The 25956-nt window shown below is 44.8% G+C and overlaps 1 protein-coding gene across 1 annotated transcript in view; it reads right to left on the bottom strand.

The window, feature by feature from the left end:
- Positions 1–25956, bottom strand: part of HCFC2 (host cell factor C2) — a 248832-nt gene that overhangs the window by 155394 nt on the left and 67482 nt on the right. Inside the window, exons 7-9 of the mRNA XM_085653253.1 lie at positions 23187–23372; positions 22178–22444; positions 1895–1962 (exon numbers count right to left, since the gene is read on the bottom strand). Coding sequence (XP_085509379.1) covers positions 1895–1962; positions 22178–22444; positions 23187–23372 — 521 coding nt within the window. The remainder of the gene's footprint in view (positions 1–1894; positions 1963–22177; positions 22445–23186; positions 23373–25956) is intronic.

Genomic DNA, 25956 nt, shown 5'->3' with positions numbered 1-25956 from the left:
CAGTGACCAGTGTGAGCAATCCAGCACTGATATACCCGCTCTTTCTTAAACCCACGAACTCCATCTTTTTTGTTATAATTCCTTTTCACATATTTACTCACTTAAACTTTAGGTTTTCCTACCGTCTTTAGGAAAAGGAAAGACCTGTTCAGTTTTAGATATATGATTCTAAATACTCTGCTATTACAGAGCAGCTACATCATGTCAGACGGGTTCTTATAAAGCTAATGTAAATTAATATATATGTACTAGTGGCGTAGTTAAGTGCAACATGTTTAAATAGTTTAAGTCCTCACTATCACTGTGCTTCATAAATCTTGCTTTCGCAAATTTGCTTTAAAATGCACTATTTGCTCACTCTTTTTTCAAAATTCCACAGGCGCAGAACCCTAGAACCCTCCTTATGATGGTCGGGCTTTCGAGCCTTGCTCGCTTTCTGTGCAACTTTCATCCCCAACGTTTACGCCACCCCACTTTCAAATGTCACCAGCCGCCACTGTTATGTCGTAATTGTGAATAGTCCCAAAGAGCTGCAGTCAGCCTTCATAAAAACAATATAGGTCTAGTGGGAGTTTTTTGTGTCGGTTACTTTTGCCTCCCCCTTTCCCCCAGACCTTAAAACAATTTATAGGGGGTACCCTTGGATTGGTATTGTCAGAACAAAGTAGTTACATTAACAACAGTGAACAACTGTGAATGAATGTAATAATGTGAGCCAGTAAAATACTCTTGGAGAAATTTAGCATTATTGAGTCCATGCTAAACAGTCTTCTTTGCAAACAGTGTCATTCAGAAATAAACAAATAAGACGTGCTTAACTACGTGCAGTACAAATAATAAACAGTGATAGTGACATTCATTTTGAACAAGATGGTGTTTAGGCCTAGTTGAGGTTTTGTTAGACAAGATGGTGTTGAGGCCTAGTTGAGGTCTTGTTAGCATAAGCCAGGAAAAAAGCCATGCACAGGTACGTGTGTGAATTAGAGTGTAGATTACTATTCGGCACACTATTAATAATGCACATTCTTCATTAATGCATACGAATCCCACACTAGTCAGTCAGAAACATAGGGCCACACCTATAAAATGTACTTTATTTGAATAGTATAGGCTGCATGATACAATAGCTACTTCAGATCACTTGCAAATTGTTAAGACATGGCAGACGGCAAGAGGAGAAAGGTAATTGAGTAAACAGAGAGAACACATACGTATAAGTAGAGAGAAACTAGAAAAATATCTTTTCTGAAAATCCATAGAACAAGTGTATGGGAAATCTCATGCATGTCCTTTTCAAGTTTGTTTTGAGGTGTAATAAATTGCCGTTAATTTAAGGTGAAAAGAATTGAGAAGCCAGCTACTTGGTGCCCAGAGGTTTTCTCCCTAACAACTTCAAGTAATGTTTAGAATGCTTTTCTTGTAAGTTCTGAATACACCGGTGATGGACAATTCAGCACTGCAAGTAGATAGTTGTGTGTTCCAGTAGGACTTATAGATTATAATGATAACTTTATAAACTTGAAATCAGAGACAATGAAAAGCCTATGCACAAACTCAAAAAATGTCTTTGGGAAAACAGCTTCTTACTGTGTCCTATATTGCGGCAGTAAAACAAGAGCAGTGTAAAGGGCTGTTTGTGTATTTCTAATGAATGTACAGGAGGGCGTGGTGATATCTGCTTATCCAATTTTCCTTCTTAATGTACTTTTCCTGACCCTCTTGTTGCTTTCAAAGAGATTTCATAGTCTGGATAATTTTTAATATGTTTAAACATTTCACAAATTTTCAAAGTTTTCTTTCTTCTTCCCTTAATCTGTTAATACACTGTAATACTTCTATTGTTTCTGAAGTTTATATTTGCATATTTTAAATGCAACCGTGGCCATGCTCTTACCGATAAATGAACAGCGTTCTTCTCTTCGGAGATGCATCCCTTATTTCCAGATAGCATGTAATCATCAGCTAAAAAACAAAGTTAGACACTGAAATAGCATTGCTTAAGTAAACATCTTGCAAACAAACAGCATTTTGAAAACTGGACTTATTTTAGTTAGGATCATAAAATCAGCATAATTACCTTCCAATTTGCTGAAAACCCCTGTGAACCAATGAAAGAGGCCTTTAATTATGGGAGATATTGAAAGAATTTAGAAGACCTAGGTGCAATACTAAATAGTGCATACTATTAGCTTGAAAGAAGTGTTTTGTGATCTATGGCAGAGAAGTCAATGCTCTAACTCTACTTTCAAGACTTGGATGAAAGTTCAGTCGCATATAACATGGCTAATAATATAGATTTTAAAAAATACAAGATGGCTAAAATATTTCAATTAGCTTATTTAAAGCAACCTTCAAATGGTAATACCTCAGACCAACCCACAGAAAAGTATCCAAACTCCAGCAAGTATTTGCCACACTTCCAGTAACGCAACTAGCACTCAAAGCTTTGGTTGCAGCACCACTCACAATTCCATTAAGAACACTGTATAGGACATGTCCCCAACCTAAATGCCAGACCTTTTCTTCCAACCTGCTAGAATTCTTACACAGTTTACCAGCCTTGCTAGGTTTCCAGTGGCTGGACTTCTCCTTATTTAGAACATTCTGCTTATACACTCTCACTCATACACAAGTGGGTACCATGTCATTTTACTGTCATAGACCCGACCACCCACCATGGCATAGCCATGGAATGTTGAATTCTACTTCTCCTGCTGTTGAGCTAGGTGTGATCATGTATTCCCACCTTCACTTTTCCAAATTAACGGCAAGATGTCATTACGCACTAGATTAAACTTTTAATGCAATAGACCTACAACAATAATTGAATGTCCACTCAGGGAAACTAATCGCTCATAACAACCGCAGGTGCTCACTACATCCAGAACTTTAACTCCAGGCCACTCGCTATCCTAATCGAGAAGCTTTCACTGGACTGTCACAGAATATGTCAATCTGTTTTCTGGGACAGCAATTAGTAACTAATAAAAAATTGACCTTCTAGATAGACTCGAGAAGTGTCATCTAACAGAGCTACCTTATGTCCACGAGAGGACAAGGCCAATGACCACTGTTAATAACTACCTCAGCTGTCAGTAATGCTATACCAACAACAACAAAAATGTAGAAGACTCGCTAAGGCTTAACTATGCCCTTGACATCAAGAGTTACCATATTCCACAGGATTTCCAGACTCTATGAGAAAAATGCAGAGCTTTCAAAGTCTTTTGCAATTCTTGTGGAAAAGCACTCATCAATCACTCAAGCTACATTCTTATTCAGAATATTCATCTCAACCCAACAAAACTGGTAAAGGAATTATATATGATGGGGTTGGAGTGAGGAGGGATACCAGTCTAACCTCAACCTCAGTTACTGCTTTCTTTTAATGGAAAATCGTCACATGTCCACCTTCATCAACTTTAAAACACCAACATACTCCCAAAACTTAACAATGCTGCTTTGTGATAACAACCTGAACTAGTCAGCAACCGAGAAAGCAATCCGATCCTCATCTCCAATAGTAGGAAACTCTTTAAGGGCCTCGTTCTGAGTGCAGTGTTATTTGGGTACACAAGTGGCACCTGGGGGATGCCATGTTTCACTGCTATAGGTGCTGAACAGAATGGCTCCAAATATAACGACTGCTGTCTATCCAATAAAAATGACTGAAGCCACTGATGAAGTGCAGTGCCACCGACACACAGGTAAGCTAGTTTGGTTAGTAATATCTGGTGAGAAACAGTATCTATAGAACCAACAGATTTAACAGGATAAGTGTAACCATCTGGCCCTGATCCAGGCGGAACTTAACCTCATGGGAAAGTTCCAATAAGTCTGTTTTCCTACTATGATTTTAACGGAAACACGACTGTGATGGATGGAGTAAATTACGGATCAGCCATAGGTTTTCTCAGTACAGAAATGAACCCTATCTGTTTCTAACCTCTAGGAACCAACCCTGAGGCAAGCGAAGAATTAAAAACATGATTACGCCACAGGTTGATCAATTCAATAGCATGCAAAAGCACATTTGGTGGCGGGGGGAGCAGGGATCAAAAAGAGAGCCCAACTTACGCTGGAGAATCGCCATTCGTTATTGATCAAGTGAAATTAGATCAAATCTAAGTAACGTGCTAGTGGAGTTGAGTCTCTCTTGACCGCAACATATTATATTTTTATATGTGCCAGAATGGGGTACTTGTGTAGAAAGTTTGTGTGAGAATATCATGGAGAACATTGAGGCACAAGTGGCACGCAGTTCTACCTTATGTCAGTGCAAAAATATCAAACTTGAAGCCTGGATGTCTAAAAACTACTTTAAGTTTTTGGAAAGTGAGTTTATTCTAATCAACTGTGATAACAAATTCACTCAAGTGGGAGAATGTCTCATGGCCCCACCCTTCAACTCTTGGATTGCTCCAAGCCTCTCACTTTTCACTTTTACCCCATCACTAAGAGGACTCTCGCTTGACAGTAGATTCTATTCCTTCAAAAAACTAAGGGGTGCTTCCAAAATTGGACATCAGAAAGGCATTTTGTTGCATCCCCGCCTCAGCTTACATTTGTGTCATGCTGGAGTAAAGGAGCACAGCCAGGTCACATTTGTGCAGCACATTCAGGGGCTGAGAGTGGGAGTTCTTTGTGGTGGATACTTACATGCCTCAGGGTGCCTAGTAGATGGGTGAGGTAGCAATGTTCCTGATCGTCAGGATTTCGTCTTCAGGGTAGCTGGCAAAGCTTCTACTCTACTGGGCTGTGGGCCCCTCTATGACACAGGATTGGCAGTTTGGGTCTTGACCTTATCAGGAACGGTCCTGCTTGGGCTGTTTGTGGTGTGATATCCATTCCGCAGCTTGTTTCTTAGCACTGTTCGTCTGTTACCCAGGGTGGGCATTTAGCATGACCAAGCTCCTCATTCTCAAATAGCAGCCAGTGTACTATTTGTTTTTAAGATAAACCAATCAAATATTGCCACTGCGCATCCTATGCCGGATCATTTCGAGCTTCTATGGTATAAAGGTATAACAGGCACAAAACTGGATCATCAGTGCACAGCAACAGAGTCAAGTTTTGTTTGCCACGATCCTGTCCCCTTCAGCCTGCACTTTTGTTACCTTTTCCAGCCTTTTCCTTGTTTTGGTTGGATCTTGTATCTACAGCCTTGCAAGTTATTTTTCAAGCCTGTCTTGTACTCATTCTTTCTTCTAAGCTACATTTGTCTTCTCATTGAATTATTTGTCCTTGCCCCATAGGTTGTTTTTCATCTTCCAGTTCTAGGGCCCTTCCCCTTAGACATCTGTCCCTTTCAGGTTTTTAGGTCCGGGTCTGGTGGTTTAGTGGATTAATGCATCCACTGCAGAGGCCTCTGTTCGACCTCATTGTCACAGGTTCAAATCCCGGCGGGTCCACTCAGCCTTTCATCCATCTGAGGTCGATAAAATGAGTACCATTGAGTTGGGTAACAATAAACATCTGTTTTTCAGCGCCAAGATACCCCGTTAGGGGTGAACGTGCGCTTTACAAATACACGTTATGTTATGTTATGTTATTTCAAGGACATAGTGGCTACCAGCAAGTGTCACACTTTCCTATGGCAAGTCAGATGAAAGCAACTTAACCCATGCTTCTGCCCAGTGATTAACACAACTATGCTCTGGTGGTGGACCAGCTGGGAGTCAACACCCTGCTTACCAACTTTCCAGACTTTCACATGACACAACTGAAAAGCATCCTCCACATAGCTGCCCGACTCATCAAAGGGATTTGAAAGAACAACTTGATAACAATACTTCAGGAACTCCACCGGCTCACACTATAAGCCTACATTACCTACAAGCCCTCTTGTGTCACATATTAGGTATTGTAATTGTATAGTAATTGCATTTATATAGCGCTTACTACCCATGACGAGGCGTCAAAGCGCTTTTTCGGCGAGTAGCACGTTACTCTGGAACCCAAGAAGGATTAGTGTTGAATTAGTATGGTGAAATATGAAAGTAATTTGAGTGGTGGAAAGGTTAGTCAGTTATTTGGATTCTATGTCAGTTCCGGAGGCTCTGATTATGCTTTTCTTTCTCCACTTTAATTAATACACAAATTTAACGGCAGCCATAAAAGCAATATAAATGACTTTAACCCAATAACATCAGAAAAAAAAGTTCATTTAGGCCCAAGAAAACAAACAAAAGTCTGAACCCAGACTACAAAACCCATAAGTCCATCGGGTATGCTACATAACAAGTCCTTCCACAGTGTCCATGCTGGATAGATAGGTCCTCCATTTTGAGTGTCCATCCTTTCTTCGCAGCCAGTTAAGTCGTTTTTCCTATCTCTTACTTGGATTCGCTTTTATTTGCTTCATTGCGGTTATTTGTGATCCCAGAGCACTGGGTCTGTAACGGACAGTGCCCGGGAAGACTTCATTGACTAATTACTGTCTTTGACGTTGCAGATTCCTTGCGACCGTGGGAGCATTTGCGCTCCTTACGCGGCCGTCTCCATTTTTCCTGCGGTGCTTCACAAGCCCGCTAGGGGGGCTCACACATCTCGCTGCTCCCACGGCACGGTCTCCTCGGATGCGGAGCCGCGCTGCGTGAGCTGCACCACCATGAGCCTTGTCCCTGCTGCCACACCTGAACACCCTTCGGGGTGTTCAGGTGTGGCATTGCAGCTCGGAATTGCAGCTCGGCCGCGTTTATCGCCTTCTGGCGAGTTTTGCGCGGTTACTTTGTTTAGCGCGCTGGGTGGCGGTTTGGGCCACGTCAGCCTGCTGAGGACCTGCGCACTCCTGAGGCAAGTGCAGCCTCGATTGCGGTTTTACTACGCATGTTAAATTCTTGCAGCCTTTTGGTCTGCCCACATTGGCTTCTGGTTTTACCAGACTTTTGAAACACCTGAGGCTGCCACCTCTAGATAGATTGTGAATTGCCCTACTGTTACCTCTAGACCTGACGAGTATGCCGTTGTTGGATTCATTGGTTTCTGTTGTCTGCCACCATGGAACAGGGGGATGTTTATGTGGAGGAGAGGGTCCAGGAATACCTCCCCTATGATGACGATTTTTTTGAAGCTGTGGACAGCTCCATTTACAGGTGTGTAAATGAAGTTGTGGGTCCCATAGAACAGCGCCGTTCGGACTGCATTGTACGGGATTGCGCCAAAATGGCGCAAGGCCACTTAGGGCCCCCGGGCCCCGCTAGTAACCCAATCTCTGGGGAGGGTCCCCCGCCACCAAAGAAGTGTTGCACGGTGGGTGATCCTGAAGAGGCGCAGGGGGTGGATAAAGATGCTTTTGAGCGCCTTAGAAGCGTTTTACTAGCTGAGGTGGTTGTGTCCCCCCCTGCGCCTCTTCCTGCCCCGGGGCCTATTGAGTCTCCCGCGCAAACTTCCCCGACTCATGACGGGGACTCACCAGGAGATACAAATGAGGATGAGGGGTCTTCGCGGTCTTGGCGCCCGGTCAGTGCTTCCACCACGTTACCCCAGAATAGTGCAGGCATGCTGGACCCAGATGAAATTATTCATCCTCGGTCAGCAGCTTGGACACCTGGGGACAAGGTGGCCAAGTTCGTGGCCGGTCACCTCCGCAAGCCCCTGGATAAGGAGGCTAGGGGATGTTTGAGAGCAGAGTGTCCGTGATCCACTTTGGAGGGGAAAGTAGCCTTCACCCCGGAGCTGGACTCCAAAATAGCCACTTTCCTTGGCCAAATACATGAAAGACCCCTGTAGGCTTATAGATCGCTCTTGGCGCTCCTGTCAAGATAAGCTTCTGGATGCGATAGGGCCCCTTACGAAAATATTGGACATGGCGGAAGAAGCGAAAGTGACAGGTTCCGCCATCTCCCCCGAGGTTCTGTCAAATTGAGCGCAACAGGCGGTTATCGTTTTGGGTAACGCCAATTGTGCCCTATCGACGGAACATCGTCGATCTCTACTGATCAAATTGGATCTCAAATTGGGCAACTTAGCCTCCTCAGAGGCAGGGCAGTTGCACAAGGAGGCCTCTTTGGGGACCCCTTTGTCAAAGAGCTGGGCAGATTTGTGGCTACATTCACCTCGTTGGACAAGGCCCAGTCCAACATAAAGAGGGTCTTCCAGCCCCGTATTTCCTGAGGGACCGGTCGTGGCAGGGGCCGCTGGACCGACCGTGGTGGCCAGCAGAATCCCATCAAGGGACAAGGCTCCGGGCGGGGGCAGTATAACTCCACCGCAAATTACACCAACTTTTACCCCACCAGGGGACACCGATTCCGAGACCATGGCGGCTTCAAGAACAATGCCGGCGGCAGTGGTTCCAATGGTAAGTGTCTTGCCTGCAGCGCAGGTCCGTATCGGGGGTCGACTAGCGGTGGTTCCAATGGTAAGTGTCTTGCCTGCAGCGCAGGTCCGTATCGGGGGTCGACTAGCGGCCTTCCAGGGTGCTTGGGCGGCTAGTACAACAGACGCTTGGGTCTTGCAGACTATCCGAGGGTTTCACATCGAATTCTACGATCTCCCTCGCCAAGAAGGCTTTCCACGTCCCATCACCTTCTCCTTTGCCGATGCACAGCTGGTCGACGTGGAGGTATCCGAGGGGCCATTTGTCGCTCAGCTCTGCATCCCCACGGGTTACTCAGCAACATCTTTTTGGTAGACAAAGCAGATGGGGAGCGGCGTCCGGTAATCAACCTCAAAGAATTCAACAGGTGGTTGATTTACCGTCATTTCAAAATGGAGGGGATTCATCTCCTCCGTGACGTTCTTCTCCCAGGCGATTGGATGGTCCGTCTGGACCTCAAAGATGCCTACCTAGTGGTTCCCATCCATCCACCGCATCGGCGGTTCCTACAGTTTTGCTGGAAGGATCAGATTTACGAGTTTACTGCCCTTCCGTTCGGGCTTTCCTCAGTGCCTTGGTGCTTCACAAAGGTACTCCACCAAGCGGTGGAGTTCCTTCGGAGCCAGGGCATACGTATGATTGTTTACCTGGACGACATCCTACTTATGGTGCAATGTCCCAGGAAGTTAGCTGTGCAGTTACAGCAGACGGTGTCTCTCTTGCAGGGGTTGGGCTTCGTCATCAATGGAGACAAGTAGGTTCTCAACCCTGCTCAGAGCATAGTGTTTCTCGGATTTGTCGTAGCTTCACTTCGTTCTTCCTTAAGCCTGCCGTCTCGGAAAATGGCCAAGATCCGGCACGAGTTGAGGCGGACCATCTCAAAAACTCATCCCTCTCTCCGTCAGATTGCCAGAGTGGTGGGACTTCTCTCCTCGTCCATCCAGGCAATCTTTCCAGGGGCCCTTCCACTATCGAGCCCACCAATGCCTGAAGGCGCACCATCTCAGGAGAGGCCTGTTATACAATCAGACAGTTCCCCTATCGACGGAGGTAAAGGAGGAAATGTCATGGTGGCTCACCCACATGGAGGCATGGAACGGCCGGGCGAACTTTGAGTCGGTCCCAGACCTAGTCATAGAATCCGACGCCAGCAGGTCGGGGTGGGGCGCATGCTGCGGGGAGTTCTCCACCGGCGGCGCCTGGTCGTTAGACGAACAGGCGTTACACATCAATTGTTTGGAGCTCCTAGCGGGGTCTTTCGCTGTTTGATGCTGGATCAGGGACAGAGTGAGTTCATGTGTCCTGTTAAAGATGGACAATGTCTCCGCGGTCAGGTACATCAACCACCTGGGTGGTCAGGTTCACGAGCCCTGGAGAATCTGGCAAAGGAGTTTTGGGACTATTGTCTAACCCATCACGTATCTGTGACAGCAGAGTATCTGCCGGGCCAAGCCAACCAAGTGGCAGATTGGCACTTCCGGCATCTGAGGGAATCCAGCCAGTGGAGACTGGACATTCGTGTTTTGAAGTGGTTGGCTGCCCTCTGGGGGCCTTTCTCGGTGGATCTCATCACGTCCCACCTGGATCACCAGCTATCGCGCTTTTTCAGATGGAGACCAGAACCCTCACTGTGGCAATGGATGCGTTCCTGCAGGAGTGGAGTCAGGAGAAGGGTTATGCCTTCCCTCCATTCTCGATGGTGGTGCGGACGGCGGCCAAGGGAGTGGTAGTGGTGACGCCATATTGGAGGTCCCAAGTTTGGTTTCTCATCTCCTTCTGAATCCGGACAAGGAGCAGCATCATCTAATCATCCAGGGTTCTCTCCGCCTCATGGCATGGCGGCTTTCAGGTGACGTTGGTCGCTCCCAGGATTTTCGAGATCGGCTGAAGGCCTCTTAGCCAATCCTGGGCAGACAGTACCTCAAAGCGTTATCGTTCCGCCTGGACGAAGTGGATGCGTTGGTGTCTTCGACGGGGTTTGGATCCCATGGTCGCAGGCGTCGTTCCCATTTTGAATTTTCTAGCAGAGTTGGCAACAGACGGCCTAGCGTACCGTTCTATTAACGCAGTGTGTTCCGCGATTTCGGTGGCACATTGCCCGGTTGAGGAAGCTCTGGTTGGGCAACACCCCTTCCTCTGTAGACTCCTGAGAGGTATTCACCTTTCATTACCTCCGGAGCCACGCTATTCTGTTCTGTGGGACGTCAATCTAGTCTTGAATCTCTTCCTCTCTTGGCAGCCCAATAAGTACCTTTCTTTGAAGGAAATCTCAGCCAAATTGGCCATGCTCTTGTGCTTGGTCTCCTGCCGCAGAGTTTCTGATGTTCGCGCACTGGACATCTCGCTGAGAGTTTTATCTCCAGAGGGTGTTACGTTCATGGTGGGTCAGCGTACTAAGTCTTCGTCTGGAACGATTTTGTACCCAGCATTTTCTGATGTCCCCAAGCTGTGTGTTGTGAATTGTCAAAACAGTTCGGAGCTAATTCAGCCAGCTTCTAAGGCTTTTTCCCTGGGAGCCCGTTTGGAGGACTTAATGCGCGCCATGGATTGGTCCTCGGATTCCACCTTTACGCGGTTTTATTTCAAACCGGTTGTGGATGTCGCACAGTTGGTGGTAAGTAAGCTTTAAACTAGCATAATCAGAGCCTCCGGTCCTGACATAGAATCGAAATTTGCCTAGCATAGTAACAGTAAGTTTCAATTCTATTAAGGACACGGAAGCGAGGATTATACCTCCCAGGGCATGCTCTCGTGCGAACCCACCCGTATGTGAGCAAGTAACACGTTTTTTCAATTTCTTGATGGATACTACCATTGGTCAAATGTGGTGTTTACGTTTTCTCATTAGCAATGATATGCACGAGCTTTGACTAAGATGATTGGATCTCGGGAAATCTTACGTTGTCTCTTTGTGTTTTAGGGAATGACGGTTCAAAACAGGACCAGAAGCAATGTGGCGTGACTCGTGCGAAGAAAGAGGAGGGACATCAAAATGAGGATCTAGCTATCCAGCATGGACACTGAGGAAGGACTTGTTATGTAGCATACCCGATGGACTTATAGGTTTTGTAGTCTGGGTTCTGACTTTTGTTCGTTTTCTTGGGCCTAAATGAACTTTTTTTCCTATGTTATTGGGTTAAAGTCATTTATATTGCTTTTCTGGCTGCTGTGAAAATTGTGTTTTAATGAAAGCGGAGAAAGAAAAGTATAATCCTCGCCTCCGTGTCCTTAATAGAATTGAAACTTACTGTTACTATGCTAGACAAATTTCGATTCAGAAGGATAGTGGAGGGATAGAAAAGGGAAAAAGGTTTGCATTTATATAGCGCTTTTTACCCCTGATGGGGTGTTGAAGCACTTTTTTCTGACGAGTAGCACGCTACTCCGGAACCCATAAAGGATTAGTGGTGAATTAGTATAGTGAAATATGAAAGTAATTTGAGTGGTGGATATTAGTCAGTTATTTGGATTGAGAAAGATAGCGGAGGGATAGAAGAGGGAAAAAGGGTTTCATTTATATAGTGCTTGCTACCCCTAATGAGGTGTTGAAGCGCTTTTTCGGCGAGTAGCACGCTACTCGGAACCCATAAAGTATTAGTGGTGAATTAGTATAGTGACAATATGAAATTTGATAAGCGGACATGTTAGTCTGTTATTTTGATTGAAAAGGATAGTGGAGGGATAGAAGAGAGAAGGATTTAGATTTTTTATTTTATTTTTTATTTGGGACGTCATAGCAGTAGTGGGAGGCTTGGGAGAAGTAAAAAGGGATGTGAAGGGGAAGAGTCAGAGGGAAGAGTTTAGAAAGGCTTGTTTTGGGGGATCAGTTTAGTAAAAAAGGTGTCAGATGGTGCAAGGAGGGGTAGAGTAGGGGAGAGGCTAGAAAGAGCTATTTTGGGGGTCATAGTAGGGGTTTGAGATGAATGAGAGAGTGGATGTAGAGGATATATTGATAGAGGTATAGGGTGAGAAAAATAGGGTAGTGGATTGGAAATAGTAGTAGAAAGAGGTTTGAGATGAGTCAGAGACTTGAGGTAGAAGATAAATTGAGAGAGGTATAGGGTGAGAATTAGGGTAGTGCATTGGATATGCCGAATTAGAAGAAAGTAATATAGATCCACAAGTACATGGAAAGTTTATAGTTGCATAAAGGAAGTAAGTATATGTGGATTAAAGATATTGATGGAGGTAAAGGGTGAGAAATGGGGTAGTGCATTGAATATGTTGTTCTTTCTTTTTTTAAAGGAAAGTAATAAATACATGGATCCAAGTACATGGAAGGCATTTAGATGCATAAAGGAAGTAAGTTTAAGTAGATTAAAGATATATTAGATAAACTCTGGTTTTCAAGTGTTGTACTTACAAATGTATTTATTCATTTTTTTTAAAACAATTATTCGACATGTTTATACAAAGCAATACACATATATAGGTACATATCTATAGCACAAATAAATGCTTATATACAGAGGGATATGCTGTATATTTCTGGTTGCGTATGGTGCTTATGTGGGGAAGAGCCAATTCGTAGTTGCTTCCGGTATAAAAGGAATATGCTACTTACCAGTATGCATCTGTTCTTGGCATGTAGAGCTGCAGATCTACACACTTTTGCATAGATCGCCATCTGGTGTTGGGCGCGGATGTTTGCAGTTTGTTTTTCCTCTTGGAAAGTCTTTGGAAGTCACGAGGTCGGTGACTCCTCCTTTGGATGGTATTGCGCATGGACTTCGGCTCCATCCTCAGATTGTTTTTCGCCAGTAGGGCAAGATGGAGCGTAGTAATAACAGTGAAGAAACCCATGTGTGTGGTATCTAAATAAGATAAACTGGAACAGATACAGGTAGCCGGGGAGGCGGGTGGGCGTGTGTAGATCTGCAGCACTGCATGCAAAGAACAGATGCATACTGGTAAGTAGCATATTCCGTTCGAGGCATATGAGCTGCAGATTACACACTTTTGCATAGACTATATAGCAGTTCCCAACCTTAGCGGCGACCACCGGTATCTGTTGCAGTGGTTTGAAATAATGTTTTGAGTACAGCCTGGCCCACACTAGCTTGTTGCTTAGTTTGCACATCTACACAATAGTGTTTAGTGAAACTGTGCGGTGTTGACCATGTAGCTGCCTTGCAGATATCATCTAATGGGATGTTCCTTAAAAATGCCATGGAAGCCCCTATCTTTCGTGTAGAATGGGCTTTAGGGGGAACGGATAGCATTTGTTTTGCTTTGTGGTAGCAAATCTGAATGCATTTTACAATCCACCTAGCTATCCCTGATTTTGAGATGGGGTTGCCCTTGTGTCGTGGAGAGAAAGAGACAAACAGTTGTTTGGTCTTTCGGAAAGGTTGTGTTCTCTGGATGTAGTAGAGTAAGGCTCGTTTGACATCTAGTGTGTGCAGAGCCCTTTCTGTAACGGTCTGTGGTTGCGAGAAAAATACTGGTAGTTCTACAGATTGGTTTAGGTGAAAAGGGGAAATGACTTCAGGTAGGAATTTTGGGTTGGTACGGAGAACAACTTTGTTATGGTGCATCTGAAGAAAGGGTTGTTGTATGGTAAGCGCTTGTATCTCACTGACCCTTCTAAGGGAAGTGATAGCTACAAGGAAAGCCGTTTTCCATGTTAGGAATTGCAGTTCGCATTTGTGTAAAGGTTCGAAGGGAGGCCCCATTAGCCTTGTGAGAACAATATTTTGGTTCCACACAGGTGAGAGTGGTACTCTGGGGGGAATTATTCTTTGTAGGCCTTCCATGAAGGCTTTAATGGCAGGTACTCTAAAGAGTGAAAGATGTTGCCTGTTCTGTAAGTAAGCTGCAATTGCTGCGAGGTGTAGTCGAATGGACGTATAGGCTAAATTACACCTTTGTAGGTGGAGTAAGTAGCCTATGATAGGGCCGATGACTTTTTAGGTTTTTCCATGCCGGTCTGATGTTTAGAACCTGGCTTGAGACCCTCCGGTCTCTTGGTCGGTGCCGAGATGGGCTTCGGCTTGGAAGTGTCGGTGCCGGTGGCCTTGTGTGGTTTGGTCGGTACCGAAGATGGCGTCGGTGCCGAAGAGCTGGGTTTCGACCCCGAGGGCTTCAGTGCGGAGCTCGGTGTCGAGGTGGAGGCAGGTTTCTTTTTCGGTGCCGAAGTGTGTTTCTCGGCACCGCTGGTAGGCTGGCTCGAGCCCGAGCCGCCGGAAGGCTTACTTGGCTTCTTCACCGGGCCCGAAGGTGGGGTGTGTGAAGCAGTGTCTCTGGTCTTGCCTAGGCCCGGAGGCGAAGGCGTGACCGAAGCCTTTTTGGGTGTCGGCGCGGGTGTGGGAGGGGGTAGATTGGTACTCACGACCCTCTGCGCCGGGGTGATGTCTTCCACGTCTGACTCGTCGGCCTCGGAAGCGCTGACGAGGTCCTCTTCGGTGCGATGATGTTCCGGATCATCGATGTCGTCTCCGAAGATGTCGACTGGAATGGACGTCGAGGAGTGTGCCATGTTCCTTCTGGGTCTTCGTCCCGAATAGTCTTTTTGGATCGGAAAGACTTACAGGCCGGACAGTCTCGAGCCTCGTTTTCAGGGGAGAGGCAGAGGTTGCATACCTCATGAAGATCGTTGTGGGGAAATTTGGACCCACATTGAGGGCACTTTTTAAATGGAGTTCTTTCCATGAGCCAGGACCGGAGCCTGGGTAGGCCCAAAGGCCGCCGTCGACGACTGGAACCGAAGGTTTGTGTCGATGAGAAGGCGCGTTGATTGAAGAGATCGCGATCGAAACAATACAGCGATTGGGGTGAGGATTGCGCGTGGATCGTCGAACTGGAAGCTGTTCGGAACCGGAGCGCGAAGATTACATCCGAGCCCGATGGCGGAAAAAAACAATCTGAGGATGGAGCCGAAGCCCATGTGCAATACCATCCAAAGGAGGAGTCACTCACCTCGTGACTTCCAAAGACGTTCCAAGAGGAAAAACAAACTGCAAACATCCGGGCCCAACACCAGATGGTGATCTATGCAAAAGTGTGTAATCTGCAGCTCATATGCCTCGAACATGCCCCTTCTTAATAAGGTCACCCCCACTTTTTGCATGTATTGTGCCCCCCTGAGGGACCCACCACCGAACTCATGCAGACTGCAATTGCAGGCTGTGTGAAATAGTGCAAACAAATGTGTAAAATACGACATGGCACACACCCTGTGTGCTATGCCCACAGACAATGCATGCAATGCCTAAGTCACCCCTACAGCAGGCCTTATAAGCTGGGTGCACTATATTACATGTGGGGACATATCTACATGAGGAGATATGATGAGCAGATATGCCCCCATATTGTCTAGTTCAATTACTAGATAGTACAAGTGAGCAGAGGAGCCATCTTAAGTATATGTACAGGACACTGGTCATTATGAGTTCCCCAGCTACATGATTGCTTTACTGAAACCTATGGTCTTTGGTATCAAACACCTTGTCTTAATACATCTGTACTGATGCCAGTAGTGGATGTATTAAGATATGCACCCAGAGGGCACCTTAGAGGTGCCCCCTATAAAACTACCAGCCCTCTTAGTGTGCTGGCTCACTGGTATCTTCCAGCCTGCCACAACAGACACGGTTCTAACCTGCTGGTGGTGAGAGCCTGCACTCTCAGAGATCAGAAACAATGCCTTCTCTGGCAGGAGTTGTCTACACCTCCTCCAGCAGGATGGCTAGGGAATCTGCATATCAAGGTCAGAGCCTTCAGAGCTTCTGCTGCCTTTGATATGCGTCCTGGTTTCCCTCAGACCTGGGAGATGCCACCCACTGTCCTGAGGCCCATCCAGCACCAGGACAGGCGGCAAATTAGATATGCAAGTAGGCGTGTTGCACCACCAAACAAGTCACACCTCTAAGGTGGGCTGCCTGATGTGCTCGACGAAGGAAGGATGCCCCCATCATGCTTTTGGTGGAATTAGGAACTCTGGGACAGGGTTAGGCCCACTCAGGAAGATGTCATATAGGGGGTGTAGTGACCCAAAGGGTAAGTAGCCCATTGGCTAATACCCTTCGCTCCCCTTAACGCCCCTAAATTCTGTAATTAGGCAGCCCCCTGCCACCAGGAACTGAGATTCGCCTGACTAAAGAAGAAGGGCCACGAAGAGCTGAAGAAGCAAGAAATGTGGAACAGCTGTGGACTTTTGGTGCCAAACCCTGTCTGCCTGCTCTTGTACCGACAATGGCGACAACCCGACTCTTTCTGCAGCTGTGCATCCTCCAAAAGCCTAAGAGGGCTTCCAACACTTCGCCACCCAGCCAGCATCACCCTTACAGTGGAGAAGGCACTTCTCTACAACCTGCAGGCACCGACCGCAATGTCCGGTTCACTGTTCTGCTGACCATTGTGTCGACTGACGCAGCAGCCACCCAGGAAGAGGTCACTATGCTCCAGATGGTCAGATCCATCTCCCCACAAAGACGCCAGGACATACACTGGCTTCCCTGCACCAATACCTGGGGTACCGGACATTCTTTCTTCAGGAAGTAACTTTAAACACTTCAAATGAACTATATATCCTAACGAATGCCAGATGAAGGTTCCATTTAAGGATTAGGCATGGGGTTAGCCTAAAATTATTGTCGGGATTCAAGTTAATTTTCTTTTTTATTTAAAGGTAATAATTTAATTACATTATTTGCTTACAGAGCAATCTTAAAGTTAATATCTTCAGACATATCAATAGTTGGATTTCAGGGTTCATAACTTGTATTGAGTTCATCACAATTTCATTTACTTCAATACAGACAGGGTTATATTTGGGTTTAGGTTCCAATGGACGTTTTGCATTAGGTCAGAAATAGTGTAATAGTTAGTAAATAGTTAAAGGGTTAGGGTTAATGTCAAGTACAGGTTTAAGTGACGAAGCAGACATAATCAGTGTTTTAACGTTACAGACTGGGGGTCAATGGGCCCGATTCACAAAAGTAATCTGAGATAAAATCCTAACTTTACGACTTTCGGTATTCACAAAATGCATTTAGGAGTAGTAAAGTTAGGAATCCTAAGTTTAGTACTCCTAAATGCCGTTTGTGAATACAGAAAGTTGTAAAGTTAGGATTTTGTCCCAGTTAAACTTAAGTCTTGGTCTAAGAAGACGTTCATGCTTGAGGAAACGTTCTTTCCAAAGAACATGCACCTTAGATTGGAGTATGATATACATCAGATCTCTTTAAGGTGGAGTACCTCCGTTACTTTCTTGGGGAACGGTATCTTCTAAGATTATTCCTCTAGGTGTATGGTCCCTTTACATGCAACCTTAAAGCGAAGTATCATTCTCGCTGAGTGTGCAGAAGGAAGTGCTATGATGTTTGGGATATTCTCAAGAATGTTTTCTACTGGAAGATGGCCTAGAAGAGTAATTTATTTATTTTTGTTTTTTTTATTTTATTTTGATGCTTTACAAAAATACAAAGGAAAAGAAAAAAAGAAAGAGGAGAGTCGTAGCGAGCATACTTAACACAAAATACTGCACCAAACTGAGATTGGAAAAAAAAAAACCACAAGGATCAATACATTCCAAATCATGTACAGTGGGGAAAACAGACAAGGGGCTAGGCATTTACAAACTAATTATACAACTCAACTCAAAAAAGGGGAAAATAGCAAATGGAATAAACTAACTAAGAAAAAAGGATTTTCTTTTCATTGCCTGAGCCACTCCTGCAATGGAGCCCAGATCTTACGGCCCAGCTCACGCCTCCTTCTACCCCGCCTCAAATAGACTGAAGACTCCAGATTATAAAGAGCAAGAATCCGGGATCTCCAATTAAAGAAAGTGGGGGCTTCGGGCTAAGCCATTGTGATGTGATACATAGCCGGATTAAGGACATTGTTATAAACAAAAAGGCAGACATGCCTCGTTCTTTCGAGTGAGGCAGTACCCTCAAAACCCTATTATCACCATCTCTGGAGAAATATTAAGCGGAATATTGAGCATAGAGTTTATAAAGCACTCAACATCAGATAAAAAAAGCCCCCAGCTTTGGGCAAGAATAGAACATATGTAGGTCGTTAGCAGCTTGAATCCCGCATCTAGCACAGCAATTGCCCTTGCAACCCCCCCATTTTGCCGGTGTGTAATATAGATCGAATAGTGCCATATAACTTTGGGTGCATAGACTCCCAGACACTAGGGCATAGCTTGCTAACTCCAATGCCGGACATATATCCACACCAGTCTTATCCAATTTGCCCTCTCATTTGGCATTCTGTAGTACACGATCATCAGGAAGGCCAGCTAGCAAATGTTGATACAATGTCCCAATTCTAGCCCTTCGTGAATTAGTTCAAATAAAATCACCTTATCAAAGAAGTTGGAGGTTTGATGCTGAATTTGATCTATAAAACTTCTAATCTGCAGATATTTAAAAAAGTCGTGGGTATTAAGATGAAACTTATCCTTTAGAAAGGAGAAGGAGGCCATTTGTCCGTCAGTGCCTAGGTCAACAATGACTCCCAACCCCAATAACTGCCACCTAAAGGTGACCTGATCTTGAAAGATAGCAGGCAGGAGTCGAGCAGCCGTAAAGGGAGTATAGAAATTAGTATTTGAAATTGACCATTTACGACGGATTTTACGCCAGTCTGAGAACATAGCCCCAATAACCTTGAACTTTGTCTTCTTGAAGTAACTCGGCTCCAAAATCCACATCAAAACCCCCTTGGCAGCCTCCCCCAGCCCCAATTCATAAATAGTGGGTCAATTAGAGATCGGGACCTCGGCGCTGTCGCCCAGCAATGGCAGCCCAAAATGTTGAAGCATGGCGGCCCAATAGTATAGTAAAAGATTCGGGACTGACCAACCACCGCGATGTCTAGAAAGACACATCCATTTGGCAGCCCTGCGTGGGCGGCGATATCCCCAGAGAAATCTATAACAAATCCTTTCGCCCTAGCCAAACTTTGTTGTGAAAACTCCAGTGGGATAGTCCTAAACAGATACAAGAACTTCGGGAGGACCAGGATTTTAAGGACATTGCATCGGCCATATACAGAGAGATGTAGATTATCCAGTCTTCCCAACTTAGAGTTGACTAATTCAATAGCCGGAAGGATATTAAAGTCTGGGATATTACCGACTAAAGCAGTGAGTTTGACCCCTAGATAAATTGCTTCTGGAACCACGGGAGCTTGGGAGGGGCCCATAGCGGATGTCTGAATAACCTGTGTTTTGGTGACATTGAGCCTATAACCTGACAGCCGACCAAACTGTTCTGCTAGAGTCTTTAAAGCAGAGAAGGCTGTGGCGACATTACTGGTAAGGACTACAATGTTGTCCGCGTATGCCAGCGTCTTATACTCTGTAGCATTAACCCTAACGGTACCTTCGATCTTACTAAGGAGGGGATCAATGTACAGAGCAAAGAGCAGGGGCGAGCAGGGTCACCCCTGCCTGGTGCCCCTGCTGATGTTAAAGGACGCTGACACCAAACCAGAGATGCGCAGTGTTGCCACTGGAGAAATGTACAGCGATTAAATAGCCTGAATGAACTTGGGACTAAAGCCCTTCCAGCGGAGAAATGCCCATAAAAACCCCCAGGCGACCCTGTCGAACGCCTTCTTGGCGTCCAACAGGATCGCTCCGAGGGGGGAGCCAGTCACTTGAGCCCAATCCAAGAGTGCAATTACCCGCCGGACATGATCGGCCGTATCCCTGCCCGGGATGAAGCCATGCTGGCGTAATGAGACCAATGGGGTAATTACCAGCGCCAGTCTGGTAGATAAATTTTTCGAATATATTTAACTATCCGTATTTATCAGGGAGATAGGTCGAAAAGATGAGGGGTTTAACTCTGGCTTGCCTTTCTTCTTAAAAAGAACAATCGTGGTTTGACGCCACAAGTCCGGTATAATACCCCTCTGTGCCGCCCTGAAGACTGATAAAATATCCTGCTGAATCTCCGGGGAGAAAGCCCTGTAAAATTCCAACGGAATGGCGTCAGGGCCTGCAGCAGAAGAGTAATCTTTGGTTGCAGATCAGGATACTTTAGCACCAAGCACCTTCTCATTTGACCAGACACACAAGACTGCCTCAATGTCAAACACCTCAGGGTCAAATGTCTCAACATCTAAGCCATATCTATTGGCATAAAAGGATGACTTGCTGTTGCCATCCCTGAAAGCACTTGAAAGATTCTAAAGGACCCAAACCAAAAAGGAGGCCATGAATTATTCCTCATTTTCTTAACAAGGGGTCAGGGTGCTAAATGACTGTCAAGGACCCAGATCTTGCAAAGTTAGCAGAAGATGATGGACATGGCAAAAAATACATCCTCTTGACCTTCAGCCGGGCACTACCTTCCATGCCTCTTGCAAAACATTTTCAATATATCTTTGCCTGCGCTATGTTTGAATTTAAGTACACTGTGAAAGTCTAACACATGGAAAACATAAATAAGTAATGTCTTCTTTGCCTACTTTCCTCTCACATCTGCTGAAACTATGAAACAAATCAAGCATACTGAAAAACAACACCACAGTTAGAAGAAAAAAAAAGATAAGGAGTTACATCATGAAATACTTGGAGACTGACCACCAAGTGCCCGGCAAACCCAAATTGAGGTGCAAACAGAAGTTTTCCCTTGATGTGGGATTATTCTTGTGGTAATACCTTGCCCACATATTTTAGCTTGCATGATTGATAAATAACTGTTGCATAATGTGTGGTCAAACACAACATATTCTGAACAGGGGCAAACAAGAACCATTTGTGTGATTCCCCTGTAATGGTGCGGTAAGTGAACAGTGTGTAATGTAACACACCCAGCGGTGTCCGAACCTAAAGGGTGCATGCTGGAATTCTAAGGGGAGAGGCTGAAGAGAAAAACAAAACTGAGGTCTGTGGCTGGTCAGGGGGTTGTAATGCAGAGCAGTTGGATTTAAATTGACAGGACACAATCATATATGCAGTCTCTGCTTTTGCTTCTTGTTTAGAAAAAATGCAAATACTAGTTTTGTATCTTTTGTTTTAATAATGGCTTTGTGGAGGTAATTCTTTTTATTGGATTTAAGCACATCTCATTATCATTGTTACAGATATTTGTACCTTGTGAGACCCTTTCTCATATACACATAAAATGAATTAGCAATACATACTTTTTATCACCAAGGATGTGGAAGAGGCTTGAATGACTGAGTGTATACTGCTTGGATGTGTGAGGTAATTTAATTAAGGTTAAAAGATCATGTAAAAGAGCCAAAAAGGAATTGTAGTGGCATAATCCAATATATGGATGTGGCAGAGTCATCAAAGGCCTCAGGAGATGGTTAATAAACTTGAGTTAAAAAAAAGGAGAATTCAAGAATGAATGGAATGGAACATGAAATTAAGAGCAGTTATCTTGGAGTTAAAAATCATGTGCAGGCGCTGAAATCAAATAACAGGTTTTAGGAAATTCAAGTAAAATTATAATTCAAATTAGGTTGTACCATGCTTGCTGATATTATCTTAGTGGTCATAATATGATGGGGATATAGTGGAACATATTTTGCCTACCGGTTACCCAGGATTTTCACCTTCATGAAACTTTCTGAGATGGTTTTCACCTTCCGAAATTTTATGAGATGCACCCACACAGAGCATGTGTTTGAGAAGAGATCATTCCTTATTTTCAAATATTTCCATTAATTTAGCAAACATGAACAAAACATACATAACAGCCCAATAAAGACAGATACAAAGCTTCAGATTTGAGAATGTAATACATTCAGGAAAAACTATATAACACTGCCAACAGGAGAATGTCTTTAGAATAATAAACACAATGTAAATGTTAATTGTCATTAAGTCATAACTGGTATCAAACAGGAATAACATGTAACCATTCTGAAAAGAAAACTTACTTTCAGATGCGCCCTCCATGTAGCTTGAAGCACTATTCAGTTGGTGCAGCTGTGTGGCAGCATGAAGGAGACCAGGAGCAATGCTGCCTTGGGAGGTTAATGCTGACAGGTCAGAGTTCAAGGTCCTAGGTATCCCGGTCCCAACAGAGCGCTCAGGATTCAACTGAAGAAGATACCCTTCAATCATATGAACTTCTTCCCACTTCACATGAAAAGAATTTGTGGTTGCTCTAATCAACTGGACCTGCGATGGGGCCGGAGGCTTCTCTGGCATAAAAAATGAATGCAATATTTAAATAAAACTCATTTTCATTTTACCTGTGCTTAACTTTGTTCCAAAAGACTGGCATGAGTTACTTTTGTCAAAAGTGCACACATTCTACACAGAACTGTGTAACTAAACTATAGCAACTCTCTTCCACCCAGTGTCCCACCCAATTTCTACCACGTGCCGCGAGTCACCTCTCTATCTCTCACACGCACTGTGTAGCTTTTGATCCCTCCTCTAGAGGTTGTAACACACCTCTTTCACCTACACATCACTCAAACCTGTGATTGCTGAAACCTATAGAAGAGTCACAGTCTTTTTCATGGCCAAAAGCAAAAACGTCCTGCAACCAAACCTTCGATGGAAAGGCTGTGATAATCAAAATGAATAAGGTCTTGTAGGTTTTCTACATCTTAAGACATTTTCATCACTGGATGATGAGGACATCAGGAAATAAGAAAGAGTCCTCCTTGAAAAACTAGCGACATCCGATAGTAACTTGAGAAAAGAGGCAAGTGTTGGTAAGACTTTCGATGCTGAAACAGTTTCAGTGACTTTTTTTAACTAGAATATGGAAATCAAAAGAGAATGTGGATGGAGGTGCATGGGAAGACACTGTACCCTTGTGCCACATCCCTGTAGCAATTTATCTTATCTTATAATCTAATTGCAGCAGTGTTGAACTAAGATATACTGCAGAGAAATGACTACACAAAACGTTTCATAGAAAATTCAACCTACCAGTATCAAGGTACCAAAGATCTTTGCAGCACACTTGACCATTCATAGCTTTCTTGTAGCCATCTCTTCCGCTCCAAATATAAAGACGTGTGCCAATGTTAACTGCACAGTGACCAGCTCTTGGCCTTGGGATATTCTTTTTGTCTTCCAGATAGTCTGACATTAGCGTCTTCCATTCCAATGTAGCTAAAAGTGTCAAATGGAAATGCTATTGAATAGAAGCTGAAAGCCAGTCATTTACTATTGCCTGCCTCACAAACAGCATTGATAACAAATGTGGTTCCTTGCAATAAGTACAAAATTTGATAATAAGAAATACTGATGGTAACGCATCATTTAGGAATATTGAAATTAACAAACCACTAAAATTAAAGTCAAGTGATTGGTGACGTCAAAAGACTCCCTTGCTTCCATTTTATTTAACATAGGTGGCATGTCAAGATTTTATTCTACCCAATCCATTCAGTCAATAAATAATAACTGGGGCCAGATGTATCAAGCCTTTTTCCTGTTCGCAAATGGCCGATTCTCAAAATCGGCAGGTTTGCGAACGGGAAAAAGCCTTTTGGGATGTATCATCCGAAAAGGCCCTCGCAAAATAAGGAATCGCAAAATTTGCGATTCCCTATTTTGTAAATGCATTTAAGGAATCACATATTGTGATTCCTTAAATGCAATTCTGGAAGCACCCAAGTTGTGCGATTTTGCCTTAAGAAATCGCAAATTACCACAATTTGCGATTTCCTAGAAAAATGCACTTTTTTACATTTTTCAATGCGCCATGTGGCACACATACATGCCCTAAGGGCATGTATGTGCGCCACATGTGCACACATGCATTTTCAGGGGTGCAACAGGGTGTCCTTTTGGCACCCTTGCACCCTTGAAATTGCATTCGCAATTTGAGAGTACCTATTAGGTACTCGCAAATTGCAAATGTCTTCCCATTCATACCTATGGGCCTCTAGGCCCATAGGAATGAATGGGAAGGTATTCCTTAAATGTGAATCGCAATTTGAGATTCGCAATTAAGGAATATGTAGGAATAGCAAATATTTTTGCGAAACCTACATACATTGCATTTTGCGCTTCCTTAATAGCGAATTGGTAAAATTCGCTATTAAGAACTCGAAACTGCAATGATGTTACATCTTCCCCCTGGTGTGGTGTATTTTAACAGAATAGACTTCATGTGCAATTCATATTATCAATAAAAAATGTGTGAAAAAGCACCCTTATCGGTTAATATAACAGCTGGCTTGTCAGACTGGACTCCTCCATCACGCCACCCCAGGGCCGGACTGGCCGTAGCGGGCACTGGGAAATCCCCCGGTGGGCCGCACCGGTGGGGGCAGGTTTTGGTTTTTGGTCCCCTGGAGGCTGTTTTTGTTACAGGGCCGTTTTTACAGCATAGCTGCAAAATCGGCCCTGTCACAAAATCGGCCGAAAACCGGCCCTGCCCAAGAGCTCGGCGGCACCCCCAACCCCTCGGGGGAGGGCCGGCCAAACACTTTGCCAGGGCCGGTTTTGGTTCCAAGTCCGGCCCTGCGCCACCCCACTCCTCAACTTGGAACATCCCCTACCCCAAAGCCTTCTTTATCTGGATTGCCACATGCCTTGTTCCACACTCTATTACTACACTCCCCCCCCCCCCCCGTTGATTTTTCTGTCAAGAGTTTTGTCAAGATTGACAAAACTCTGCAAAACATGGACTATGAAACAACAACCTACAGAAGAAGAGCTTGGGTACTATTTAACATGGTATGATGTTTTGTGAGGGGACTGCACTAGGAGAAGGTACAACAAGCAACACTGATTTCAATATAGATGAAAATATGCATGACCACATGACAGGAAAATAATTCTTCATCAAGGTAATCAACCCAGTGTGCCTCGATCATGACATTGGCTCCTCCCCCAACACTGACACATCCAACACTGTCCTGAAGTTACTTCAGTTTCTGTTTAGGACAATATGTTGCAAGCGAAAGACAGGACAGCTAATTTTCAGCTGGAAATAGTCATGCCTGAGATTTTTGTTGCGGAATGTCGTGGCATAATAAGCCCAGGGGTATGGTGTTTGACGATAGGTTGAGAGTTTTGTAGATGTCAGAAAACAGATTCACTAAAGGTTTGCCAATGGTGCAATTGGTGCAGCTTTTAATGTGGATGGCAGGTGGGGATACATTCTGGAAGTAGTCAATTTGAGACAGAGGAAGTAGTCAATTTGAGACAGAGGAAGAATATAATATAAAATAGCCCTATTATAGGAGTAGACCAAAGCAATTACCTAAATAAAACACCTAAATAATACCAAATGGAGGCTAAGGGGTCTATTAGGATGCAGGGTGGATAGCCACCCCCGCATGGCGGTGGCCATCCGCCCTACATCCTACCCCGCCTGCCACCCATTTCCCCCCGCCATATTAGTATGGCGGGAGGGGACCCCGGCGGACAGAAAGACCGTCCGCCGGTTTTCCGCTGGTCGACCAGTCGACCGGGCGGAAAAGGGGCTAGATATGGTGGCGGTGTCTCCTAGACACTGCCACCCATATTAGCATGGGCAGCGGTGCATGGCTTTCCATGGCGGAGACCGCGCCATGGAAAGCCATGCTTAGTCTGCTTTCTGGGGCCCGTTGCGGGCACCCAGGGTATTGGGTGGGGGGTGGGTGTACATGGGGGGTACCTATGGTACCCCCCTGCATTGTCATGGACATGGTGGCAGGCACCTTGCGGTGCCTGTCACCTTGTGCATGACAATGCACACGGT

The sequence above is a fragment of the Triturus cristatus genome, chromosome 4_1, assembly GCF_964204655.1.
Source record: "Triturus cristatus chromosome 4_1, aTriCri1.1, whole genome shotgun sequence".
Classification (NCBI taxonomy): Eukaryota; Metazoa; Chordata; class Amphibia; order Caudata; family Salamandridae; genus Triturus; species Triturus cristatus.
Note: the sequence above shows the minus strand (reverse complement) of the source record. Positions and strands in the feature narration are given on the sequence as shown.